Source organism: Juglans microcarpa x Juglans regia, chromosome 4D (genome assembly GCF_004785595.1).
Source record: "Juglans microcarpa x Juglans regia isolate MS1-56 chromosome 4D, Jm3101_v1.0, whole genome shotgun sequence".
Lineage (NCBI taxonomy): Eukaryota > Viridiplantae > Streptophyta > Magnoliopsida > Fagales > Juglandaceae > Juglans > Juglans microcarpa x Juglans regia.
Window position 1 is genome coordinate 28,646,855 of NC_054600.1, and position 23,921 is coordinate 28,670,775.

General features: G+C 36.4%; 1 protein-coding gene across 1 annotated transcript; it reads left to right on the plus strand.

Annotated features, from left to right (window-relative positions):
* The first annotated feature begins 421 nt into the window (after window positions 1-421).
* On the plus strand, window positions 422-23,513 carry LOC121259644 (alpha-glucan water dikinase 2). The gene is given in 31 exon segments (XM_041161298.1): window positions 422-1,260; window positions 1,352-1,461; window positions 1,550-1,628; window positions 1,743-1,834; window positions 1,922-2,075; window positions 2,570-2,884; window positions 3,377-3,490; window positions 3,659-3,757; window positions 3,898-4,029; window positions 4,908-5,002; window positions 12,422-12,553; window positions 13,828-13,990; window positions 14,076-14,165; window positions 14,578-14,763; window positions 15,300-15,362; window positions 15,485-15,538; window positions 15,698-15,757; window positions 15,836-15,988; window positions 16,091-16,174; window positions 16,419-16,592; window positions 16,675-16,781; window positions 16,946-17,159; window positions 17,343-17,446; window positions 17,532-17,661; window positions 18,105-18,230; window positions 18,373-18,483; window positions 19,143-19,241; window positions 22,296-22,469; window positions 22,535-22,627; window positions 22,821-22,936; window positions 23,152-23,513. Coding segments are annotated over 31 exon segments (3,909 nt in total). The 5' UTR covers window positions 422-1,179; the 3' UTR covers window positions 23,357-23,513.
* The last annotated feature ends 408 nt before the right edge of the window (window positions 23,514-23,921 follow it).

The following is a 23,921-nucleotide window of genomic DNA, read 5'->3' on the forward strand; positions in this document are numbered from 1 at the left end:
CCTCTACTTTAGCACAGTTTATCGATGAGTTATGAATCAATGAAGTTTCAAAAAAAAAATGATAAAATATTAGCGACATTCGATACATACAATGTTAAGTAAAGTTGTCAAGTCGTGTGGAACACAACACTAAGGCCATATTTAGATTTATAAACGATTTTATCTCATCACATTATTATAATTTTTTTAAATTTTTATATAAAATATAATAAATAATTTAAAATAATTATTTTAAATTATAAAATAATATTTTATTTAAAATTTATTTAAAACCTCACTGTCCAAACAAAACTCAATCTCTTTATTAAACGGTTAAAAAAGGACCTTGCCTCAAGTGGACGCTCCGTGACCGTTTTTAACGGCAGAACTTGCGTTTTTTGTACTCGAGCAGTTAGCCATTGGGTGCATAAAACGCACCGTTCCGTCTTAATCTATTCATTCTCCCACTATCAAAAGGCGCAGAATTGGAAGAGTCGACCGTTGCTCATATCTAGGGTTTTCTTTTGCCGCTCGCTCCACAATCCTCCTGGTTTCTGTCTCACATAGATTCCTATGGCAGGCAGCAGGCTGGCTGTCGATGTGATTTCAGAATCCACATGGAGCGTCAATTTTTTTTGTCGTCCTCGCAAGTGCGACATTCTCTCTCAATTAGTGAATCGGAATATGGAACCTTTTTCTTTACGAAGTTCTAAAGCATCCGGTTCTTTCCCATCTTTTTCTGAATCTTCGTTATTCCTTTTTTTGGTTATTCGAGTTCCCTTTGTTGGAAACCCTAAATTTTGTCCCTTTTTTAATTACCCATTGATCAATCAAGGATTATTGATGGGTTTTGTGCTTAGAATTTCGTAATTGTGTAAAGATCAAAGGACAATCATTCGATTAAGTTAATCGTGAAAAGGAAAATGATCTTTTGCCCTGTGGTTATTCTATACTAAATTGAAGGCAGTCTTATGGCACACACTTTTATAAAATTGGATCTTTTGCTACGATTAGACTTGGTTTGTATCCCTATCGTTTACAAATTAAAAGAAACCTTGATGTGTGATTCTACCTTTTAAGAGTCTACCAACGTTCAACGACCTTACCTCGACCGGACCCTCGATGCCTATAAACAGGAGGCTTTTCTCTGTTCTGTGCGGTCTTCAAAACTCAGTTCATTTTCTCACATGAAAAACGGCTATGGCATCTTCAAAGCCTACAAGCTCTACCCAAGTTCCTCGAGTTCATCATTTTGAGCTCGTAGAAGGAACGCAACTTCAGGTTGTAATTGCCATTTGTGCAAATGAATTCTTGAATTATTTAGATACATTTTGAATTTTTTTTACTAAATCTTATTGCTTGGTTTATGCAGATTGATGTGATCGGATCTTCAAGTGGACGCAATGTTAGAATTGAACTTCAACTTAGGAACTGTACAACAACTTGGATACTCCACTGGGGTTGTATTTACCGTGGAAATATGTAAAGGCGAACTGGATACTGTTTTAACATACAAATACACTCACACATTGCATTTAGAATCAATATTTATATTTTTTTTTCTCCATAGGAACTGGTTCATTCCTGCTGATCATCCTTCTGGGAAAAAGGCTTACAAGCAAGGCGCATTGCAGACACCATTTACAAAGGTTTATCCTTCTTTTGCTTTCTGTTTTCTTTAATTAATTTGGTTATAATTGGTCTGACCAATCTAGGAGCATATAGTTAACCTCTATTTGATAGTTGCGGTGTTTGAGTTGCAGAGTGGAGAAATATATTTATTAGTCATTGAATTGCGGGACCCCAATATACATGCCATTGAATTTGTTTTGAAAGATGGCAATCGTGATAGATGGTTGGTTCCTTTTTTTCTGGGGTTTCATATTTGCTGATTTGGGCCCCAAAGGGATGCTTCAATTTTAATTTTTCTCATGCTTTATAGGTTGAAATTAAACCATGGGAATTTTCGAATAGAGATACCTGAGAGTGATGCTACTCTTTCACACCCCACTATACCGAAGGATCTGATAGAACGCAAGGCATATTTACTCTGGGAAAGCAAGGGTAGGCCAGTAAGCTCACCGCAACAACAAAAGGTAGTTCTATTCACTGCAATTGGCAGTAAGGTCCTGTACCGGAGACATGCATAAACATTATATTCTATTGTACATTCCATCAACAACTTTATCTTGACACAAAGTGCTTCTGTTCTCCTTTATTATGGTTTAAGACCTCGATATCTTTTCCATTATCTGTGCACTGTCATGTCCTTTGATTAGACTCTCTTGCTTAAAGTTTTATTGTCCTATCCAACTTTAATTAACCACCTTCTTCCATACATGCATCATTCCCGATGGCCATGTGACAGATTATGCGTTTATTTTTAACCATGATACTGCTTGAGACTTAGTTTGGGGAACATGTGAGGTGCAATATTGTCAATGTTTCCAGTGTTTTTTAGGTTTACTACTAATTGTAAGAAAATACTCATTTCCATTTTTCTATAACCGCGCATCGTAAAGAAGTCAAAAGCTTCTATCAAACTATTGTACTTTTGGATGAGAGTGATTACTTGGTAATTCTGATGCAGCAAGATTATGACGAGGCTTTAGGAGAGCTCCAAATTCAGCTGTCGAAGGGTTTGTCTCTGAATGAGTTGCGGAGTAGTTATCTAAGTGCAAATACTAGATCAATGGCTACTGATAGAGAAGAAATCAGGAGTCATATGCCGCACTCTTACCAAAGGAGACATAATGTTGACCAATGGTTGCAAAAGCACTCGGAGGGACATGCCAAAAGCACTAGGTTGCTGTCATCATCTTTGTTGAATCTTGTAGAAAAATCTATGGGAGGAGACAATGTGGTCTCACAGCAATGTTATCACGTTGGCAACTATGAAATTGTGGTTAGTTTTCTTGTGGGAGGAAGTTTATATAATACCCAACACCAGATTTCTATACACATCTACCTATGTGAATTGCTAGTAATTCAAATCCGATTCATGTAATTCATTTTGTTATTGATGATTATTGTTTTGGTCCAATGATCATTATTTGGACATAGATGTCTATCGATCTGATTTTTTTATACTTAATTGTTCATCATAATGTAAGATTGCTACCATCTCTACCATATTATATAAGAGGAAGGAGGTTTTATTGTATTTTTTTTAAATGACTCATTTTTCTTTTATTTTATTTTTAAGCATGAAAGTGGCCACTTCCCAATTGGCGGCTTCAGGCTTGAAGGAAATGGTTAATTTCATTATGGACCAGATCACAATTTTACCTGATTTGCTCGACTGTTTATTATAACTTATATAAGCCAGTTCAAGAATTATTATGACTTTGAAAAGGAGAAATTTTGCTTAACTTGTTGAATTTTTGAGCCTATACAGGTCCTTGTAAAAGTCGTTAGTGGTGACTGTCACATTTTGGTTGCTACGAACATGAAAGGTTATGCAGTGCTTCATTGGGGCATATCAAAGTCGTCCCTGGGGAATGGTTGGTAAGTTATTTGTCTCTGATTTGAAAATATATGTAAGGGATTAGTCGGGACGCTGTTCCCGAACACCCGGTGCCAATAAAAAAAAAATATATGTATCATGAGTTGTGATGAATTGACAGACAAATATATACAAAGATTTCTTCATGTTTGTTCATTTCTCTTACTGATACAGGCCCCTCCAGCAGAGATACTGCCTGAAAAGTCAAAGCTTGTTGTTGGAGCATGCCAAACTTATTTTACAGAGATGTCAACTGGACAAGCATTCTTTCAGGTCATTTATACCAGAGAATTGTTGCATGGTTTTTCTGTGCTTACTTTCTGTCAGTTTTGTTTAGTTGTTTAGTTATATATGCATTGCACTGAACAACTCTTTCCTCTTTTCAACCCTGTGTGCGCTTTTACCAAGAATAGGTTGTAGACGTTAACTTTCAGCAAAGGAATTTTGTGGGCGTCCAATTTATAATATGGAATGGAGGGTCTTGGATAAAAAATAATGGGGAAAATTTCTTTGTGGGCCTGAAACTAATGAAACCTATTGGGAAGGTATTTTTCTCTCATTCTTTTTGAGATTACTTATTCTTCAGTCTTCCTATTATGCTGTAGAAAGTTTGTTCCCCCCACCACTGAGGCATAGTTGCATTGATTTATGCACAGATACTTCATCCTTGTCCATGAAATCAGCTTGTGTAGCTAAGAATACCGTATTTTTTTTTAATTCATGCCTGGCTATAAATATAATATGTTCAGATTTCACTGTACCGGTGCTTGCCCAAGCTTGTCTCATTTGGAATTGATGTTATAGTTGAATTTCCTGCATTTCTATAGAGTAGATCACACCATAAATGTCACGATTATATCACATTGGCGGTTGCACCAGAAAAAAAGGTGAACCAGTTCATTTTTTGTTTTTATTATTTCTATTATATTGATAAAACTGGTGAGAAGCAACCAGTCAGTGGAATGAACCGCCTACCCTTTATAACTTCCTTTTATGATGATCCGAACTATTTTGGTAAGATTTGCTCTATCTATTTATCCATTTTCCCTATTCTTTACATGTATTTTTAACTTTGAGTTTTATATAATAAATAAAATATAACATTGAGAACTTCAAGTTTGAATGACAAGTGATGCTACTATAAGTAACTTCTTTGGTATGCTATCTTTTTTTTTTTTCAACATTCTTTACTGGTATTTGGATTATAAGTCTTATCTAATAAATGCTTAAATATTAAAAACAATATCCCGTTGTATCACATCTACAACCACAGAACTCCTGTCATATTGTATTTTTTCCACACATAGTGATAGAACTTTAATTTGTGCATTACAGTCTTTGAAACTGAAATATCGCCTAATTTTAATAAAATTCCATTTACTGATAAAAAAAAGTATTTGAAACTGAAATACCTTTATTGCAGGTCTATGGCAATCGGGATGGGGAAGGAATTGTCAAATGGTTACTTGATGAAATATGTAGAAGAGAAAAAGAGGCTGAGAGGTCATTGATGCACAGGTTAAAATGTGAAACTAAGGTCTTAGAATGAATTTGAGTATATTTATTTGCACATTGAGTTTTATGGTTATTTTTTTTTCGATAAGTGAGACAACAATTTATTAATAGTTGTAAATAGGTATAGCCCAAGTAAACAGGAGGTATACAAATAGCATACACCTAGTTACATAAAAAAGAGCTAGAAAGAGATACAATAAAGCATTGAAGCAAGCTCCATTAAGTACGCAAGAGGATGCCCAAAGAAATAAAGTATGGAAGAAGAAACTTCTTAGCTCGTCCAAAAAATGCTCCTTGTTTTCAAAACTTTGACAATTCCTTTTAATCCATAAGTACCATATGATACATAGAGGAATCATCCTCCATACATCCTCAATGGTCCTACATTTTTGCCAACAAGCAAATTAATAAACCACCCTCTTGGGCATTACCCAAGCAATTAACCAAGCAATGCCCGTTCTATAAAAGATTTCCTCTCATAACTCTTGCCACCTCACAATGAAGCAAAAGATGGTCTACCGTTTCACCACACTTCACATATAACACCATTTCATGACAACAACACTCCTTTTTCTCAAGCATCCAATGCCAAAATTTTTCCCAAGAGATGCCGTCCACCCAAAGAAGGCAACCTTAGGCGGCACCTTACTTTTCCAAATAGGCTTCCAAGGGAACAAAGTATGATTTTGGCTTGACAAAGCCTTATACAATGATCGTACAGAAAACTTCCGATTCCCAGTCTTCATCCACAGCATCTTGTCCGCCTGATAATTAACAAATTGCAAAGAATACAATAAGCTGTAAAAATCAGAGATAGATCCAATTTCCCAATCATGAGCAGCTCTATTGAAATAAACATTCCACAAAGGAACCCACAAGAACAATCCAGCAACTCAGACACCAAAGCTACCTTATTAAGAGTTAATCTAAAAAGAGAGGGAATGTGGTCTTTAGGGCTGAATCACTACACCATAAGTCATGCCAGAAGTTTATCCTCACACCATAACCAACCTCAAATTTAATAAACAGAGTAAAATCCTCTCATCCATTTCTAATATGCTTCCACAAACCAACACCATGCACATTTCTCACTCCATTTGAACACCAATCCCCGTGCAAACTCCCATATTTCAAATCTATAATAGTCTTCCAAAAAGACCCCATTTTTGGATGATACCTCCATAACCATTTTTCAAAAAGTGCCTTGTTAAAGGTTCTCAGATTATGAATTCCTAACCCTCCTCTAGACTAGATGGAACCTAGTCTCCTCACCACTTCCACCCCTCAAGAAGGCCCAAAAAATCTACTCAATATGATTAGCCACACTTGCTGGCAAAGGAAAAAGAGATAAAAAAAGAGTGGTGCTACATGTACTTACAATTTTACTTACACTCTTACTTACAAGACTCATTTTGTTAGTTTTCTTTTGAAATTCAAATTTCATAATTTTTAACATATCAATAACTGACATGTGGAGAAGTAAGTTAAAAAAAATATGAGGGAAAGTTAGAAAGTGTGCTCTTAATAAGAGTTGTTCTTCCCCCTCTAGACAGGTACAACATTTTCCATCCAACCAATCTACTCTCAATTTTTTCCACAACCCCATCCCATATGGCCTTAGCCCAAGAGGAAGGCCCAAGTATTTCATTGGCAATGAAGCAACCTTACAACCCAGAATGCGTGCCAACCTGTTAATATTCCTAACATCACCCACTGGCACCATCTCGAATTTCCCAAGGTTCACTTTTAAGACCGGAAACAACTTCAAAGCATATCAATAGAGCCTTCATCGTCTAAATGTGACCCGGGTCCATGTCACAATAATGAAGTGTCATCTTGCAAAAAGAAAATGGGACACATTAATGAAGCCATTGTTAATGCTTCCCACCGAGAAGCCCAATAGAAAACCAGCACCAACCGTAGCTTCCAACATACGACTAAGTGCATCTATAACAATCACGAAAAGAAAAGGAGAGACTGGGTCTCTTGTCTCAAGGCTTGTGAACTGTTAAAAAAACAAGCAGGGGTACCATTAACCAAAACAGAGAACTAAACCGTAGTTAAACAATTTTTTGTCCACAAATGTCATCTCTCCCCAAAACTACATCTCTCAAGTAAATAGAAGATAAAATCCCAATTCACGTGATCAAAAGCTTTTTCCATATCCAGTTTACATAAAATGCCTGGCACTCCCATGCTCAATCTTTTCTCCAAACATTCATTTGCAATAAGAATTGAATCAAGGACTTAACACCCCTTAACAAAAGCATTTTGGGGTTTCGAGATAATCTTCTCCATGACCCTACTTTTATGGTTAGCAAGAACTCTAAAGATAATCTTGTACACCCCATTAATAAGGCTAATAAGACAAAAATCCTTAACATCCGTTGCCCCCACCTTTTTAGGAATAAAAGCAAGAAAAGTTGTATTAAGACATTTCTCAACCTTTTTATAGGCAAAGAACTCATGAAAACACTCATAATATCTCCCTTTACAACATCCCAACACTATTGAAAGAATGCCATAGAGAATCCATCTAGCTCTGGGGCTTTGTCCCTTGTCATCCCTTTGACCACAAGATGCACCTCATCCTTCTCAAACTGACTCTCCAACCAATTTGCACTCGGAATATCAATCGAGTCAAAAGCCAGCCCACCAAGTTTTGGCCTCCATGAGTGCTGTTATGATAGAAGTGTTTCATAATAATGAACCACATGGTTCTTAATATCAACTTGATCTTCAATAACACGATCATCAGAATGAAGTAACTTAATTGCATTGTACCTATGATGAGAATTGGCAACCCGATGAAAGTACTTTATACATTGATCACCTTCATTTAGCCACAAAGCTCGAGATTTCTACCTCCACAAAATCTCCTCCCAACAAAATCACCTTTTCGATAAAACCCCAATCTTGACCCTCCCCTCCCCTCCAACCGAAGCAACTCCTCAGAGAGACACTTCCTTCAACAATCGACATTTGGGGTAGGGGTGAAAACCGACACGGTCGGTTCGGTTTTGATCTGAAACCGAAACCAACCGACCATTGTTTTTAGGGGAGAAAAACCGGCCGAAACCGACCGATGAAGGGGGTGGAACTGGCCGGACCGGTTCATGATTGGTTTGTCGGTTCAGGTTGATTTGGGCCAGTCTTTTTGTGCCTTTGTTTTTACCTAATTCAACATCTTTTTGGGACTTTTTTTTTGCTCAATTCATTATTCAATATCATTAACATTTTGGGCCTTTTTTTTGCTGAATTTTTAAAATTCATTTTAAGTATTCAATTTCATTTTAATTTTAATGTCATTTATACCATTACTAACTAGTAACTACTAAGTATATACTAATTACTAGATAACTAAAAATAAATAAATAAACTCCACTAGATGTTTAATATACATTACAAACCAAAACAAATTATCTTAAGCAAGTAAGTAACAATTATTCTTGAATAAAATTGTGCTAAATCTTCAACATCCAAATAGATTCCCAAGCAATCTTTAGTAGTTGTGATGCATGATTGTGCCCCAACTCTATATAGAAACATTAATAAGATTAAAACATCAAATATTAATAAATCTGGATAATGAAAAATAAATTAAATTAATTTATAAAAGTAAATGAATATTGAATGAGAAAAAATTACTAGATTCTACCACAAAGCTCTCCACATTATCTATGGACTCTTGAATATCAGTTGTCGTTGACAGATGTCGCAATCAATTTTGAGTACAAATAAGTGCAGCAACGGTTCTCGGAACTAACGAACTCTGAAAATGATCAAGTACACGAACTCCCGTACTAAATGCTGATTCTGATGCAACCGTGGAAACATGCATGACTAACAAGTCTCGTGCAATCATCGCAAGTATTGGATAGTTAGGCTCATTAATTCTCCACCAAATCAACAAGTCAAAAGATGGGCCAAGTGCCTCACAACCATCTGATAAATTCTGGTCCACCTCTGTTTTGGCAACTATAGATCTAGTGGCGGAAGATGCTGGCAACCACTCATAAAACAATTGTGACTGATGATTGTCTTCACCATCTTTTGTGGTTGTAGATGTCGGAGGGAGTGGATGATCTTGGCTAGTCGAGGTAGAACTGAACGTGGCATTATACTTCGCGTACAAGTCTGCAAATAACTATCTCACACTCGAAACCAACTCTTTAGCCTGAGTCTCATCATGAATTTTTTCAAGTGGAAAGTAAGAAGCCCTAACTTACTATATGGATCAAGCACAACTGCAATCAACAAGTTCATCCTATCTAATGAACCTCAATACTTATCATATTTCATTCTCATACTTATGACCATGTTCATCAAACAACCCGAACCAACTTTTTTTGGAGCATACAAATCTCCAAAAAACTGGTGTTTGTCGTGATATATAAAGACTCAGAAAATCAACAAGTGGCATCATAAAATATCTTAAAAAATTTATCAAAAACTTGTACTGTCTCCCACTCTTCAGCTCTAGGAGGCCCCATGTGTCCATCATTAAAGTAAGAGAGAAAATTGAAATCCTCACTCTCCATCTGCCTAAAAGTCTTCTCAAAATTTTCAGCTGCCTCCAACATCATATAAGTTGAATTCCATCGGATTTGCACATCAAGAGACAACATTTTTACAATCAATTTTTTCTTTCTCTGCACATTTCTTAAACTTGTCTAATCTTGCTAGGGAATAACGCACATATCTAACCTCATTTCTAACCATTGTGATGGCGTCATTACTTTCCTTTAGACTCTCATTCACAACATGGTTCAAAATATGAGCACAACATCTCATGTGCATATACTTTCCCCCTAACACATTCTCCGTCAAAAAATGCTTTAAATATGAAATTATAGTATCATTTGAGCTAACATTATCAACAGTAACAGTAAATATCTTATTAATGCCCCAATCAAAGAGACACAATTCAATATATCTCTCAATAGTATCCCCTCGATGATTAGGGATTAAACAAAAATTAATGATTTTTTTTTTTTTTGCAATTTTCAATCACTATCAACAAAATGTGCAATTAGGCACATAATTAAGACTTTGTACTGATGTCCATGTATCGGTAGTCAATGAAATCCTCATTCCCTCATCTTTAAACAACTTTTTAAACAATTTATTTCAAGAATCAAAACAATTTTACAACACAATTGTCAACACAATATTAAATCAGCGCACAAGTTAATAATTTGATCTAACAAGAACACTCACAGTGGGAATTAGGTCTCAGATTACTGTTCACAGTCCAATAATTTGATTCAAAATTTTTCAATCCTTGTACATACACAAAAAACAATTTAAACAAAAAATAATATGTAACATAAATTGATAATTGACATGATGATAAATTAAACACATGAAAACATAATACATTAAAAATAAAATGACTCTGCCTCAAGACTGGCGTGAGAATTGCAGTGAGTCAAGTGAGAACAAAATCCCACCTAAAGAAAATCACCGGCGTGCGGCGGTGACAGTGGGGGGGTTTTTTAACACACGGTGAGGTTTTTTTTTAACAAGCGAGGGACAGAGGTAGGGGAACAGCTGACGGGCTCAGGTGGACGGACATCGCTGGAAGTTTGGAAGGAGAGATTGGAGAGGGATAGAGTCTGAGGGAAGTCGAAGTTGAGAAGAAGGAGGGGAGGGGGTGTTTAAACCCTAGGTCGAAACGGCGAGTCGTCATTTTATATAGGTATAATTTAAAATATATATATAATCGGCCAGTTCAGCGGGTTGAACCAGGTTCAAACCAGAACCGAACTAGCCAACGTTGGTTCTGATATATTTATGCCACCGGTGCCAATCGGTTCCTTGTCGGTTTCGGCCGGTTTCGTACTCCGGTGGTCAGTTTGTGTGATACCCCATATGATAAGGATAAGGGTAAGTGGTGAATGAGATCCCACATTGTTTAGGAAGAAAAAGTTCTTACTCTTTATAAGGTTCTAATGGGGCTCCAATTGTATCATTTTGAAGTATAGGCCATATGGCTTGGGCCTTCCATTGAGACGTTACAAATGGTATCAGAGCCTACCTCAACCAGAAATGTGGGACTTAAGCTGTACCGCCTACAACGTGTAGGCCCGTCGAAGACATCGAGAATTTAAGGAGAGAAGATTGTGATACCTCATATGATAAGGATAAGGGTAGGTGATGAATGTAATCTCACATTACTTGAGAAGGAAAAGTTCTTGCTTTTTATAAGGTTCCAATAGAGCTCTAATTGTATCATTGACCAGTCATTTTGCAGTATAGGTCATGTGGTTTTGGCCTTTCATTGGGGCGTTACAGTTTGACTCGGTTACGGCGGTTTTTGTACACCCATATTCCCAAAAACTTCCACATTCCACTTCTTCAGATCATTCTTTAGAGCTTTAAGCTTATTGGCCAAAATAAAACTTGGGGTACCAACAAAATGATAAGAGGACCACAATTGTCTCACCATATCCACAAAACCTTAAGCTTTTGACCACATATTTTCAAACTTGAAATACCTAATACCCGCATGGATACCACCACAATCCAAAATGATAGGAAAGTGATCCGAACAAACCTTAAGCATTCTCTTTTGGAAGCACTCCGGATAATGAGCCTCCCAAGAAGGGGAAACAAGAAATCTGTCCAACCTCGACTGAACCCAGTTGTTGAACCAAGTGAAAGCAGCCCCTGCCAAAGGCAAATCCAATAATTCCAGCTCAAAAATAAAATCAGAAAATTCTTCGATAGCTGGACTTCGTCAATGCTCACCAGACCTCTTGCTTGGGAACCAAGTAACATTGAAATCCCCTTCAATACACCATGGCACATCCCACCAAGTATACACTCCAGCAATCTCACCCACAAAAGCCTTCTACTACCAACCGAGTTAGGCCCGTAAACACTAGCAAAAGCCCATTGAAACCCATCATCCACATTCTTAAAAAGACAAGCCACCGAAGAATCCCCATTACACTCCTCAAGGAGTTCCACAATCCTCTTGTCCCACATCACATCCCACATCACAATGATACCTTCGGAAACCCCACTCGACACAAGGAAAATCCAACCCTCATAAGGGAAACTCCATAAGCTTATGATAATTCTCCTGTCAACCAACTGTAATTTTGTTTTCTATAAGCAAATAATGTCAACCTTCCATTGGCGAAATAAGTTTTTAACATAGAGGCGCTTATTGCGGTTATTTAGCCCCCTAATGTTCCATGAAGGAATCTTGGACTTCATAAAGTAATGTCAAATGATGGTTATTTTTATTGTACTGTTTCTTAGCTTTCTCTTCATACTTGCACATATTTTGCATGGAACGTATAATAATTCAATGGTTAGGTCACTTTGACAAAGCAAACAAAACTTTTCTTATCTCACTTACATTGGTTTCTTTGCAAAATTTATGCTTGCTCATAAATTTACCTGACACAGGTTCAACATTGCGACAGAATTGACCGAGCGTTGTAAAACTGAGGAACTGGGGCTTATTGGTATTTTAGTCTGGTTCAGATTCATGGCTTGCAGGCATCTAACGTGGAACAAGAATTACAATGTGAAGCCTCGGTAAAAGTTACATGCTTCCCTAAATTCTATTAGGGAGAGCATTCTTGTGCATTATTCTTGACTCCCTTGTCTTCTTTTAAAAAAAGAGACATTTTTTCCTGCACTTGAGCTATCTATCATTTTATTAAACATTTTGAAATTTTAGTTGGGCAGAATTGGACTGGATTTATAGACTTTAATGGACTCAACTTGTATGAATTTTTAGTATCTGTTTCATCTCTGGGAAGTGTGTCTCCCGTATACTCCCATGTACTGCAGTTGTGCCTATCAATAAAAATTTATTACCTATAAAAAAAAAAAAAAAAAAAAAATTGGGCAGAATTTATAGTCTGGATTGCAAGTACCAGGCTTTGCATTAGAACTAGTCATTATTTCTAGGATGATGTACCATTATATTTTTTTTCTAATTGGCTTTTGGCTTCCCTTGGGTTCCATTTCTTCTAATTACCAAGAAGAAACTAATTTTATTATGGAACTAATTTTTTGTTAATGATTAAGGATACCACATGTTATTGGTCTCCACATCTTTTAATCAAGAGGCCCCAGCAAGCCAGGGGCACTAACAACTTAGGGACCACCGTTATGCTCCTTGATTAGTAAAGAATATAAGCAAGTTGATTTCCAGAAAGGAGATGTTTCCTTCTTGAAGTAAAGATTGAATTATTTTCAACCCTGAGGGGCAGCTTAGCTGGTCCGGCCTTGGGTTTGCTCCCCAGTGGTCACCAGTTCGAGTCCCCTTAGGGCCACTGGAGCTTTATCTGGTCGTTAACTTCAGGGCCCCATGGAATTAGTCGAGGTGCGCACAAGCTGGCCCGGACACTTACGGTTATTAAAAAAAAAAGGAGAGATTGAATTATTTTCATGTAGAAAAAAAGGATGACTTGTTTTGGTTTAGATTTGTTCATTTCTTTTCTTGTCCCCAACTAAATTTTACTCCTAATAATAGAACTCTAATCTCTAACTTCTTAATGTTAGAAGGTAATATGACAATATCCATTATAAGCTGTAATTGGTAGACTTGAAATTTATACTGCATGTAGATGAAGTTCAAATTATGCCCCTGACATGGCATAGTTGACTTATTGCTGTTGTATGTTCAATCTGTTTATGCCCCTTCCCTCATTTACTACGTTGTATCAAATTATCAAAGTTTTGCTTCTTGTTTGTTTTTTACACAGCTTTTGAGTGTGTTGTGAAAACATGTTTGACCAAAGATATGTACTTCTTTGGCAACTAACTCGTTTCTGCATCATATTTATACTCCGTATCCACAGTGAGATCAGTGAAGCTCAAGATAAGTTTACCAATTTACTACTAAGAATATATTTGAACCAGCCAAATGATCGGGAAATTGTGAGGCTTATAATGGCATGTGTTGGTCGTGGAGGTCAAGGCGATGTTGGGCAGAGGATCCGTGATGATATACTTGTGCTTCAGGTATGTTTCATTGTGCTTTCCGCATAAATTGCTTATGTTGCATCAGCATTGCAAAGAGATTGAATTTTTGCATTTCCATCATCAGAGAAATAATGACTGCAAGGCTGGAATGATGGAGGAATGGCACCAAAAGTTGCACAATAACAGTAGCCCAGATGATGTAATAATTTGTGAGGTATAGTTCATAAAACATATATGTTATATAGCTCATACATGATCAGACAGCGTTACTGTCTGTAGACGACGTCAATGAGTCATTGGTTCAACCAGCGAGTCTTCTTTATTTAGTTGACAAGTGATTGAATATTCTTCAGGTATATTCCACCAATAATAATAAAAAAGGAATGTTCTTCAGAGATATTTTAAATTATAGAATAATTAGGTAAACATATTGGTTTGTCCATATTCTGTACAAAACTGATAATAGATGAAGATTAGTACATTACTAAGCTACCAAAAAGTGGTTGGCATAAGTTCGTCACGGGCAACACTAGCTAAGAACCAAACTTGTTGGCCTTGGTCTGATAGTTAATCACAGTGTGATCCTTGATTCCAACTGTCAATTTTCTTTTTGTTTTTCATAATAGGCACTCTTAAACTACATAAAATGTGGTTTTAGAATTGATATGTATTGGCAAACATTGAATGTAAATGGTCTCACCAAAGAGAAGCTTGCAAGTTATGATCGTCCAATTGTGTCGGAGCCTCGCTTCAGGACTGAAGCCAAGGAGGGTCTCATCCGTGACCTTACAGCGTACTTGAGGACATTAAAGGTACGCAACAATATTTGGATGGGGAACTAATATTTTCATGTTATTGTCTATATGAGTTTCAATTGTCAGTTGCTGGGTTTGATTTCAGTGGAAGATCAAGATCATATTATAGAAATAGTAGAATCATAGTTATTTAGGGTGTATGTTCACAGAAGGATAAGTACTTAGTAAATTGCAACTAGCAAGCTTGCCCATGGTCATCAGTTATATTGCAGGGCAACTTTATAAATAATTTTGAGTTGAGAGATATTGTTTTCATTTCATTTTATCTTCATTTTTTTATCTTACATAATGATTTGTCTTAACTTTTTACTTATCATAAGAAAATAATGATTTGTCTTAATCAACTTTCAAGCTGAACTAGCTAATGACTGTGAGTTGTAGATACTAGATTCCATGGTTAAATGTGGGTCATGACTTTTATGATATTTGTTGAGCCAATAATATTGCTGGAAATTTTCTAATTATCTTTTATGCTAGAATTTTTTCTATCCACGTTTGTAAACTTCTGGGTACTTTTATCCCCAATGCCACAGGCAGTTCACTCAGGTGTTGACCTTGAATCTGCTATAGAAACTTGTATGGGTACCTCTGTCAAGGTAATTGCTGTAAGTTCTTTTTGATGGGTTTTTGGACAGTATGTCCTCCATTTGCTCCATTATTTCTAATTATTTTAAGTTACTCATCAATTGGAATCACTTTGTTCATTTTGGTCTTTCAGGGTCATGATTTTACCAGAGTTGATTCTATTGGTGGTTTGTCACAAAGGTTGCAGGTGATTGCCTCTTTAAATTTTAAATCAAACTTCTGCGTATAATATTTTTCTTGGACAGATACTGTTCTCATGTGTACATGTCTACGTTTCGTATTTGAATGCCTGCATGTGTATTCACATCTATTCCATAACTTTCACGTCTTTGTTGTCAAATCTTAGGAATGCCTGGACTTTGTCAAAGCACATATTCGTGATGAAAATATTGGTCAACTAATGCAGGTCAGTTTTTTCCTCACAAAATTTAAACTTGATGGTGACTGAGTTATAAGGAATATCTAAGGTTTGAATTTTTTTCAGAAGTTATTGGAATCTCGCATTGAGCTTCGCCCTGTTCTGCTCAGCACTCATGGAAGATCAAAAGATTTACTTTTCCTTGATCTTGCTTTGAGTTCATCTGTTAGAACCACTATGGAAAGGGGACTGAAGAATCTAAGCTTTGCAAATCCACCAGTAATCAGATTTCAACATCATCTATGTTTATTGTGCACATTAATGTTAATAACCTTTTTTCCCTGAATAAAAATATATGCTTCTTTTTGTGATGATGAACAGGAGATGATGTTCTTCATTTCCTTGGTACTTGAAGATTTATGTCTGTCAATGGTCAACAATCAAGACTTTATATACTGCACTAAGGTATATCTTTATGCATATAAAAAGATCTTTATTTTACAACAAAAATATATATCTTTATTTTACATGTCACCGGTCCATTAAGCTTTTCTATATGAAATCTTTATAGATTAGATGTAGCTTATGGTTTTGCTTCTCTAAATATTCGACTACTGGAAATCATTTGCTGCAGTTGTATATTTTTTAAAGTTTCAATGATTAATGGAACTCTTCTCTGAAGTTGTTTGGTGTTATGCTGTGTTTAAAGGACTGGTACCGTGTTTCTGAATTATACACTAATAATAGTCAGTGGGCGTTACAAGCGAAGGCTGTCCTTGATAGAGTACAGCTAGTACTTTCTGAAAGGTCTCAGCATTACCAGAAAAAGATCCAGCCTAGTGCAGATTATCTCGGTAATTTGCTTGGCGTTGAAAAATGGGCGGTATGCTATCCCACTTGAGGTTTCTGTTTCATGCCTTCTATTAGACATTTTCCGTTCACTTTAATTATTGTTCTGTCAACAGATTGATATATTTACGGAGGAGTTAATAAGGGCAGGATCAGCTTCTATTCTGTCTTCTCTCATTAACCGTTTCGGTCCTATTCTTAGAAAAGTTGCAAATTTGGACTGGTAATAATACAACTTAAAATCACCCATTTTATGCTGAATAAAACCTGGTTTTCAGTCTTGGCTGCAAAATGTTTATCTTCAAATTTTGGTATAGGTTCCATCTGTGTTAATTATATTTACATAGGGCTTGAGCTTAAATAACGTGCTAAAGTTTGTGTTTACAGTTGGCAGGTCATCAGCCCTGTGGAAGTATGTGGTTTTATAGTTTCGGTTGATGAGTTGGTTGCTACTCAGAGAAGAATTTATAGAAAACCAAGCATTATACTTGCAAACAGAGTAACTGGAGATGAGGAGATTGCAGATGGGATTGTAGCTGTGCTAACACTTGACATGCCAGATGTTTTGTCCCATGTCGCTATCAGAGCAAGAAATGCAAAGGCACGCAACTTTTTCATCACTTGCCACATTTCTTTTTGTAAATTCCCAAATAATCACATGTAGAAAAAGTAGATTCCCAAATAATGAAACTGTAAATGCTTTCATTTGTTATGAGGTGCAAAGGTTAAGTGCATTCCTGCAGGAAGCCCTGTTGTGGAAGCTAATTAGAATTGCATGCAACAGGTATGTTTTGCTTCATGCTTCGATCAGAATATTTATAGGGATCTCAAGTTGAAGGAAGGCAAAGCAATATCAATACATCTGAAGTCGACGAATTTAGTTACCAGGTGAGCTGCTCATGTATTTGCTGGATTAATACATTTTCGTGTGCCTCTTGACCTTCCAAATGCACTGTTTCTTGTATACTTGCAGTGACATCAGTAGCTTCAACGTATCTCAAAATTCCTTTGTTTCTTCTTCCATCCCTCGAGGAGTTGCCCTTAAAAAAAAGACCTTCTATGGTAAATATGCTGTTTCAGTCGAGGAGTTCAGTAGTGAGATGGTAAGCATGTGAAATATCTGCTTTATATTTTGAGAATTGTTTTGTCCATCTGTCATCTCTTTCTCTGTAGGCCCGTTGTATATTTGCATGGCCTACTGGATAAATTAAACGAGTAATTATGTTGTTAGTTGATATTTTTCAGATAAGTAGGCTTCACTTCAAGTTTTCGTGACTGATATTGCAGGAGCATAGGAAAGAAGTGCTTTTTGAACTTTTATATACTTCCATCACTTTGTTTGTTACTTTTCTTGCAACAGTTGACTAATGTTGTTAATATTTCTAATTGAAAGTGAAGCATTTCACTAATATCTCTCTAATCTTACTCAGATTAGTGAACTAAGAAGTAAATTGTGGTGCATTAATTTTGTTGGTTCTATTGGAAAGGTAAAGAAGTAAAAGAATATCAAATAATTATGCGGTTTTGATAATATTCTATTGCATAGGTTGGTTCAAAATCTTGCAATATTAAGTTTTTAGGAGAAAGGGTGCCATCATGGGTTAAGATTCCAATGTCAGTTGCCCTACCATTTGGTGCCTTCGAGACTGTTCTGTCCGAATATGTCAATAAGGTATCATTTACTTTTCCAAAAATCCTACTGCTGTTTGGATTCTGGTTATAGATTTGATTGTCTTAAAAATAAATCCTTTCATTGAGATGCATTTTTGTATTTGGTATCCATTAAAAATTATTGTTTGCTTGTATACTTGCAGGACATAGCAAACAAGATTTCTCATTTCATGAAGTCTGTAAGAGGTGGTGACCTTTCAAAACTTCAAGGCATACAGGAATCTGTTCTACAAATGAATGCTCCTATGGCTTTGGTAATTATATTGTAAATCAAATATAGCGTTGACAGTACTACAGATGCTTAACAACTGTTATTATAACTTGTTGGCTTTCGTACTCTTTGATGTCTTCTTGCAAATTCTAATGGATGCACATTTTTGGATACCATTATTGATTAGATAAAAGATAACGAAACTTCATCATAGGGGCTATGATATATTTGAAACAAAATGTAGCATTGTTCCCTATGTGTTGGTGCATATGGACTCTAGAGGGAGAGAAACTATAGAAGCTTCGAGGATAGTGAGAGGACACTGGATGAGCTGAAAGTTTTCTATTTTAAACTTTGTTCTTATGGGCAGGGGTCATTGGTTTTAATGGGTTAAATGTGCATGATTGTAATATTTAGCTATTTATTCCTCGTGTATGCGTCCTGTGTATTTAGGCTATTCCTTTTTTCGTATGAATAAAACTTCTTGATTACCCTCAAACAAAAATTATAGCTGTCTCCCGGGCAAAGGCATCCATTTCAACCTCTATATAAATGTGTGGAATTTACGACTATTTTAGGCTTGCTTCCTTTAAAAAGAAAATGCATATCAGTGTTTGTATAGAGAAAGCAGATTCACTCTAGTTCTAACCTTCTCTATGTCCCCCCCCCCCCCCCCCCCCCCCCCAAACAAAATTTTGGTAGATTCATGAACTTAAGAGTAAGATGAGAAGTTCAAGAATGCCTTGGCCCGGTGATGAAGGTGAGGAGAGGTGGAATCATGCCTGGCAAGCAATAAAGAAGGTATGTGTTCAGGAAATTCTTTTTCTATAAGTAATCAGATTTTTATTAAAAGGCGCAATCAGAGTGCTTTAGATTGTTCTCATCATATTTGGATCACAATTTACCATTCGTGCAATTTTTATTTTTTTTTTATACGTAAGAAGTAAATTATATTGATATGAATAAAATAGGTATAGCCCATGTACACAGGAAGTATACAAAAGAACACCTAAATACATTCTAAATTAAAGACAAAAAGTCATGAGTATTGTTTCCATCAAGGACAATGGCTGAAGACCCAAGCATTAAAGTGTGCATAAAAAAATTTTGAAGCTCTGCCATTGTGCGCTCCCTATCTTCAAAGCATCGCTCATTTCTTTCCTACCATATACACTACATGATACACAACGGGATCATCTTCCACACTACTGCCACTAGCCTTGAATTTCCTTCCAACAGGCCAATAAATCCACTACTCTCAGTGGCATCACCCAAGCAACATCCACTCTTCTAAAGATCGCATTCCACAACCCCCTTGTCACCTTGCAATGCAAAAGTAAGTGATCCACGGATTCTCCATGCTTTTTACACAAATAGCACCACTCCATCACGATGAGTCCTCTCTTTCTCAAGTTGTCCGTAGTCAAAACCATTCGTGCAATTTTTACTGATCTATTGGCTTATTTACTTTTAGTATTATGTATCAAATTATTAGATACAAATGATAAGCAATCACACATTTGACAATTTTATTCTCCTATATTCTATTTTCCACTCTCGGAGGTTTCTGGCTTGTTCACTCTTATGTTTCATGCAACAACAAAAAAAAAAAAAATCAGTTTGCATACTTGCTGAATACTGGGCTGTGCCTTTTGCATTTAAATAAAATTTTTGATTACTAGCCAAAAAAATATTCAGTATACTACAGTGGCCAAAAATAGAGAAATCTAAATCAGAAACCCAAACATCTGTGGCTCTTAATCAGGAACCCAAAAATGTTGTGTGGGGTGTGTGTGTGTGTGTGTGTGTGTGAGAGAGAGAGAGAGAGAGAGGCTGAGACTAAGAGAGAGAGAAGTCAAGTGAGGGAATGCACCGAGCGATTGCCAAAAAGGATTGCAAAATGTTGCCGTTTGAGAGAGAGAGATAAATATCTATCACGTCACAAAACAGTGTTGTTTAATGTTGGTTTAAACGACTAAAAAATTGAAGTATATAGGCTCGAACTCGCGACCTCAGGATATCATAAAAGCGTTCAGAAAAGCACACTAAGCAGTTGCACTGTTTAAGCTTTTGATTACAACAACGGTGCCTTTTAGTCAAATTATGTAGTTAAATAAGTTTTTTTAATAAGTTGTGATTAAATAATTTTTCAATGACAATCAGAATTGGGGTCAGAGTTTAGGCGAAGTCCAATTTGTACTCAGACTCCAAAATTCTTTTAATTTCCCACTCCGATTCCAACAGATTTTGTCTCTGATTGGAGCAGAGTCGAAGTTTGAAAGTTTTGCACAGCCCTAGCAAAACTGTACACCTATAAGAAAGTTTTATTGAGGGTCCTGTCTCCATACCATAAGTTATGCCAAAATATTTTCCTTTATCTTTATTTTTTTCAATTTTAAAGATAAGTTATGCCAGAATCTAATTATAGAGCCATGAGTCATGACCCAGCTCAAGCGTAGTACAAATGGAAAACACCTAGATCCTTTTCTGATAATTTCCCACCAACTCTACCCATGCTACCCGCATGCCCTAGTGGAACAACACTCACTCCAAGCACAACTAAAGAAAAGTGAAGTATATGATTCTTTGATTTTCATTTAGTGGTATCTAAAGTACAGAAATTTGTTCCTTTGAAAAGGAAAATTGAGTGTATGACTCCTAGATTTCTGTATCTTAAAATCATAAATTTCAATCTCTTGAAATGCCTTTAAGGTGGATCCATATATTCCACCCTACTGTTGGATTCCATTTATTCCAATGCTTTCGCATTGAGCAACGATTGAGAGTATAAATCCAAATTAGAGGTCATTTCTAGCATCTTTTAGAAAGAATATAAGATTCATGGATCAGCTAACCATTGAGATCTTAAAAAAAAAAAAATGGTTTTCAAGACATGCACAGGAGTATGTACCAAATAAGAACTTGGTCTTGGTATATTGTGGGTTTGAAACTTTATGTATGAAACTGGGCCCACCTATGTGTGTGCTGGTGAGTGTCTGTGAGAGTGTTTTGGCAAATCCAATGGAAGCATTCAGAGTTATTCACAGAAATTCTCAAAGAACCAGCAGGACCAATTAGATGCTCAAAGTTAATTTGTTTGTACTTTGTGTTTGAATCATAGGTTTGAAAAAAAAAATGATGTATTAACAATAATGCCTTAGTCCTGCCAAACAATTGAGGCCGAGATTTTCTTGAGAGTTTTCTGTCAATGACTGAATCCTCATTGATGTGTAAAGACATGGGAAGCTCTAGTGAATAGCATAGGTTCAATCCTCTCATTTGTGAATGTTGAAGGCAGCCAATGCACATAACCTAGTTGTCTTTAATTAGAAATATATTTTTGCTTTTGGGAAGCTGCATTCAATGGGATTGTATTTTGGTGAAGTAACCTTTTAAGGACTTGCATCAAATGAGGTGAATAAGGTTGGTGCAGTCAGAAAGATGGCAGGTATTCAAGCCCGAAAATTAATAGATCCATTACTTAATATAAAAGTTATAGATTCATTATGTTACTAAAGGAGCTTCTCGTCATCTTGAATAAATTTATGTAGTTGCTATATTAGTGAGTACAGCACAGCCCACAAGTGATGATATTTTTTAACAGCACGAGTACAATCTAATTTTTTAAAGCACCAAACAGGAGAAATTTGACTTTTGCAGTTGCTAGCAATGGACTGCTACCTCTGTTAAAGCAGAAATTGCAAGATTCTTGCATAAAATGAGCAAATACTAATATGCAAAATACTTTTTAGATAAGTTGACCTTATGCAAGATTAGCATTTTTCAGTTGCACTAGAAGTATTGACATGAAACATATTTCATATGAACAGCTTTTTTTTCTCCTCATCTTTGTAGGTTTGGGCTTCCAGATGGAACGAAAGAGCTTTTATTAGTTGCAAGAAAGCAAACTTGAACCATGACAATCTTTGCATGGCTGTGTTGGTTCAAGAAGTTATATGTGGCCAATATGCTTTTGTGACTCACACGAAGAATCCCTTATCAGGGGACACCTCAGAGATATATACTGAGGTAACCCTTGTTTTTGGATCTTAAACCAGTCAAATGCCATGCATTTTAACTTGTGACATGAACAGCTTGTGAAGGGCTTGGGAGAGACTTTGGTGGGTGCGTATCCTGGACGTGCCATGAGCTTCATTACCAAAAAGACTAGTCTAATGTCTCATGTTGTAAGGCCAACTTCCCCTTAATTTATCTTAATATATGCTCCATTTGCCCTGTGAAACATTTCAGATCAGTTAACTTTCATTTCAATCACTGCAAGCCACCAAATATATATATATAGAGAGAGAGAGAGAGTGAGAGAGAGAGAGAGAGAAAAGGGAGAATATATGATGTATCTGATTTAAATCTGACTTTCAGGTAATCGGATACCCAAGCAAGTTAATAGGGTTATATTGTAAGCAGTCTATAATATTCAGATCAGACTCAAATGGTGAGGACCTGGAAGGATATGCAGGTGCTGGGCTTTATGACAGGTCAGAGGTGCATTTTAATTTCAAAGTACATTAGCAACGAGATGAGAACTTTTTAATATCCTTTAGTCTTGGATTGGCTGTATTTAGCATTAGAATGTAACCACTTGCTAAACACATAAATAGACTTGCTTATTTTGGGTGTTGAAACTATTCTTTCTTCTCATATTCTTCCTGGAATAGTGCCGCCATCTAATGCGTCTATGAACTTATTGCAGTGTAGTCATGGATAAAGTGGAGAAAGTCGTGTTAGACTACTCCAACGATCGGTTGATAATGGATAAAGCTTTTCAAAACTCACTATTCTCGAAAATTGCAGAGGCTGGAAAAATCATAGAAGGTCTGTATGGTTGTCCCCAGGACATTGAAGGGGTAGTAAAAGATGGGGTCTTACATGTAGTTCAGTCAAGGCCACAGATCTAGGATTAGTAAAATGAACTCAATGTTCAATGTTTTTTTTTTCTCTCTCTTTCTACTATTTCTTTCATATGGACTTCATTGTTCTCAAGTTGTAGCTTCTTTGGATGAGCACAAATTATCTTTTATCATTAACTGCAACATGGCATAGAATAAACTCTTATTAGCTCTTTTAGTTGATGAAGTATATGAATGTGTGCATCCAATTAAAATTCATTTTGTCAAGATTATCTATAACCAAGAGAGGAAAAAAGTTCTTTCTCCGTTTCTGGTCGAACAAAGAGCCAAGCGGTTATCAGTGGCTGGGATATAGCTGCTTCTTCAAAGGCAGGCCGAAGGCGAAGATGCAATCCATGCAGCTGAAGCTGGTTGGGAGTCTTAAGCCGGTTTATGGCTAATCCAATTCTTAACAATTTTGCCGTGTGGACTTGTTAAAGATAAAAACTTGCCGTGCGGTACAGTCTTTTATTGAACAACTATTGTCTTTTAGTTTTCTGACCGATCGCCAGCCCTCTCAAATCTTATTGAACAGGGATTGACTGAGCCACGAGCAGTAGCATGTTAAGCGTCT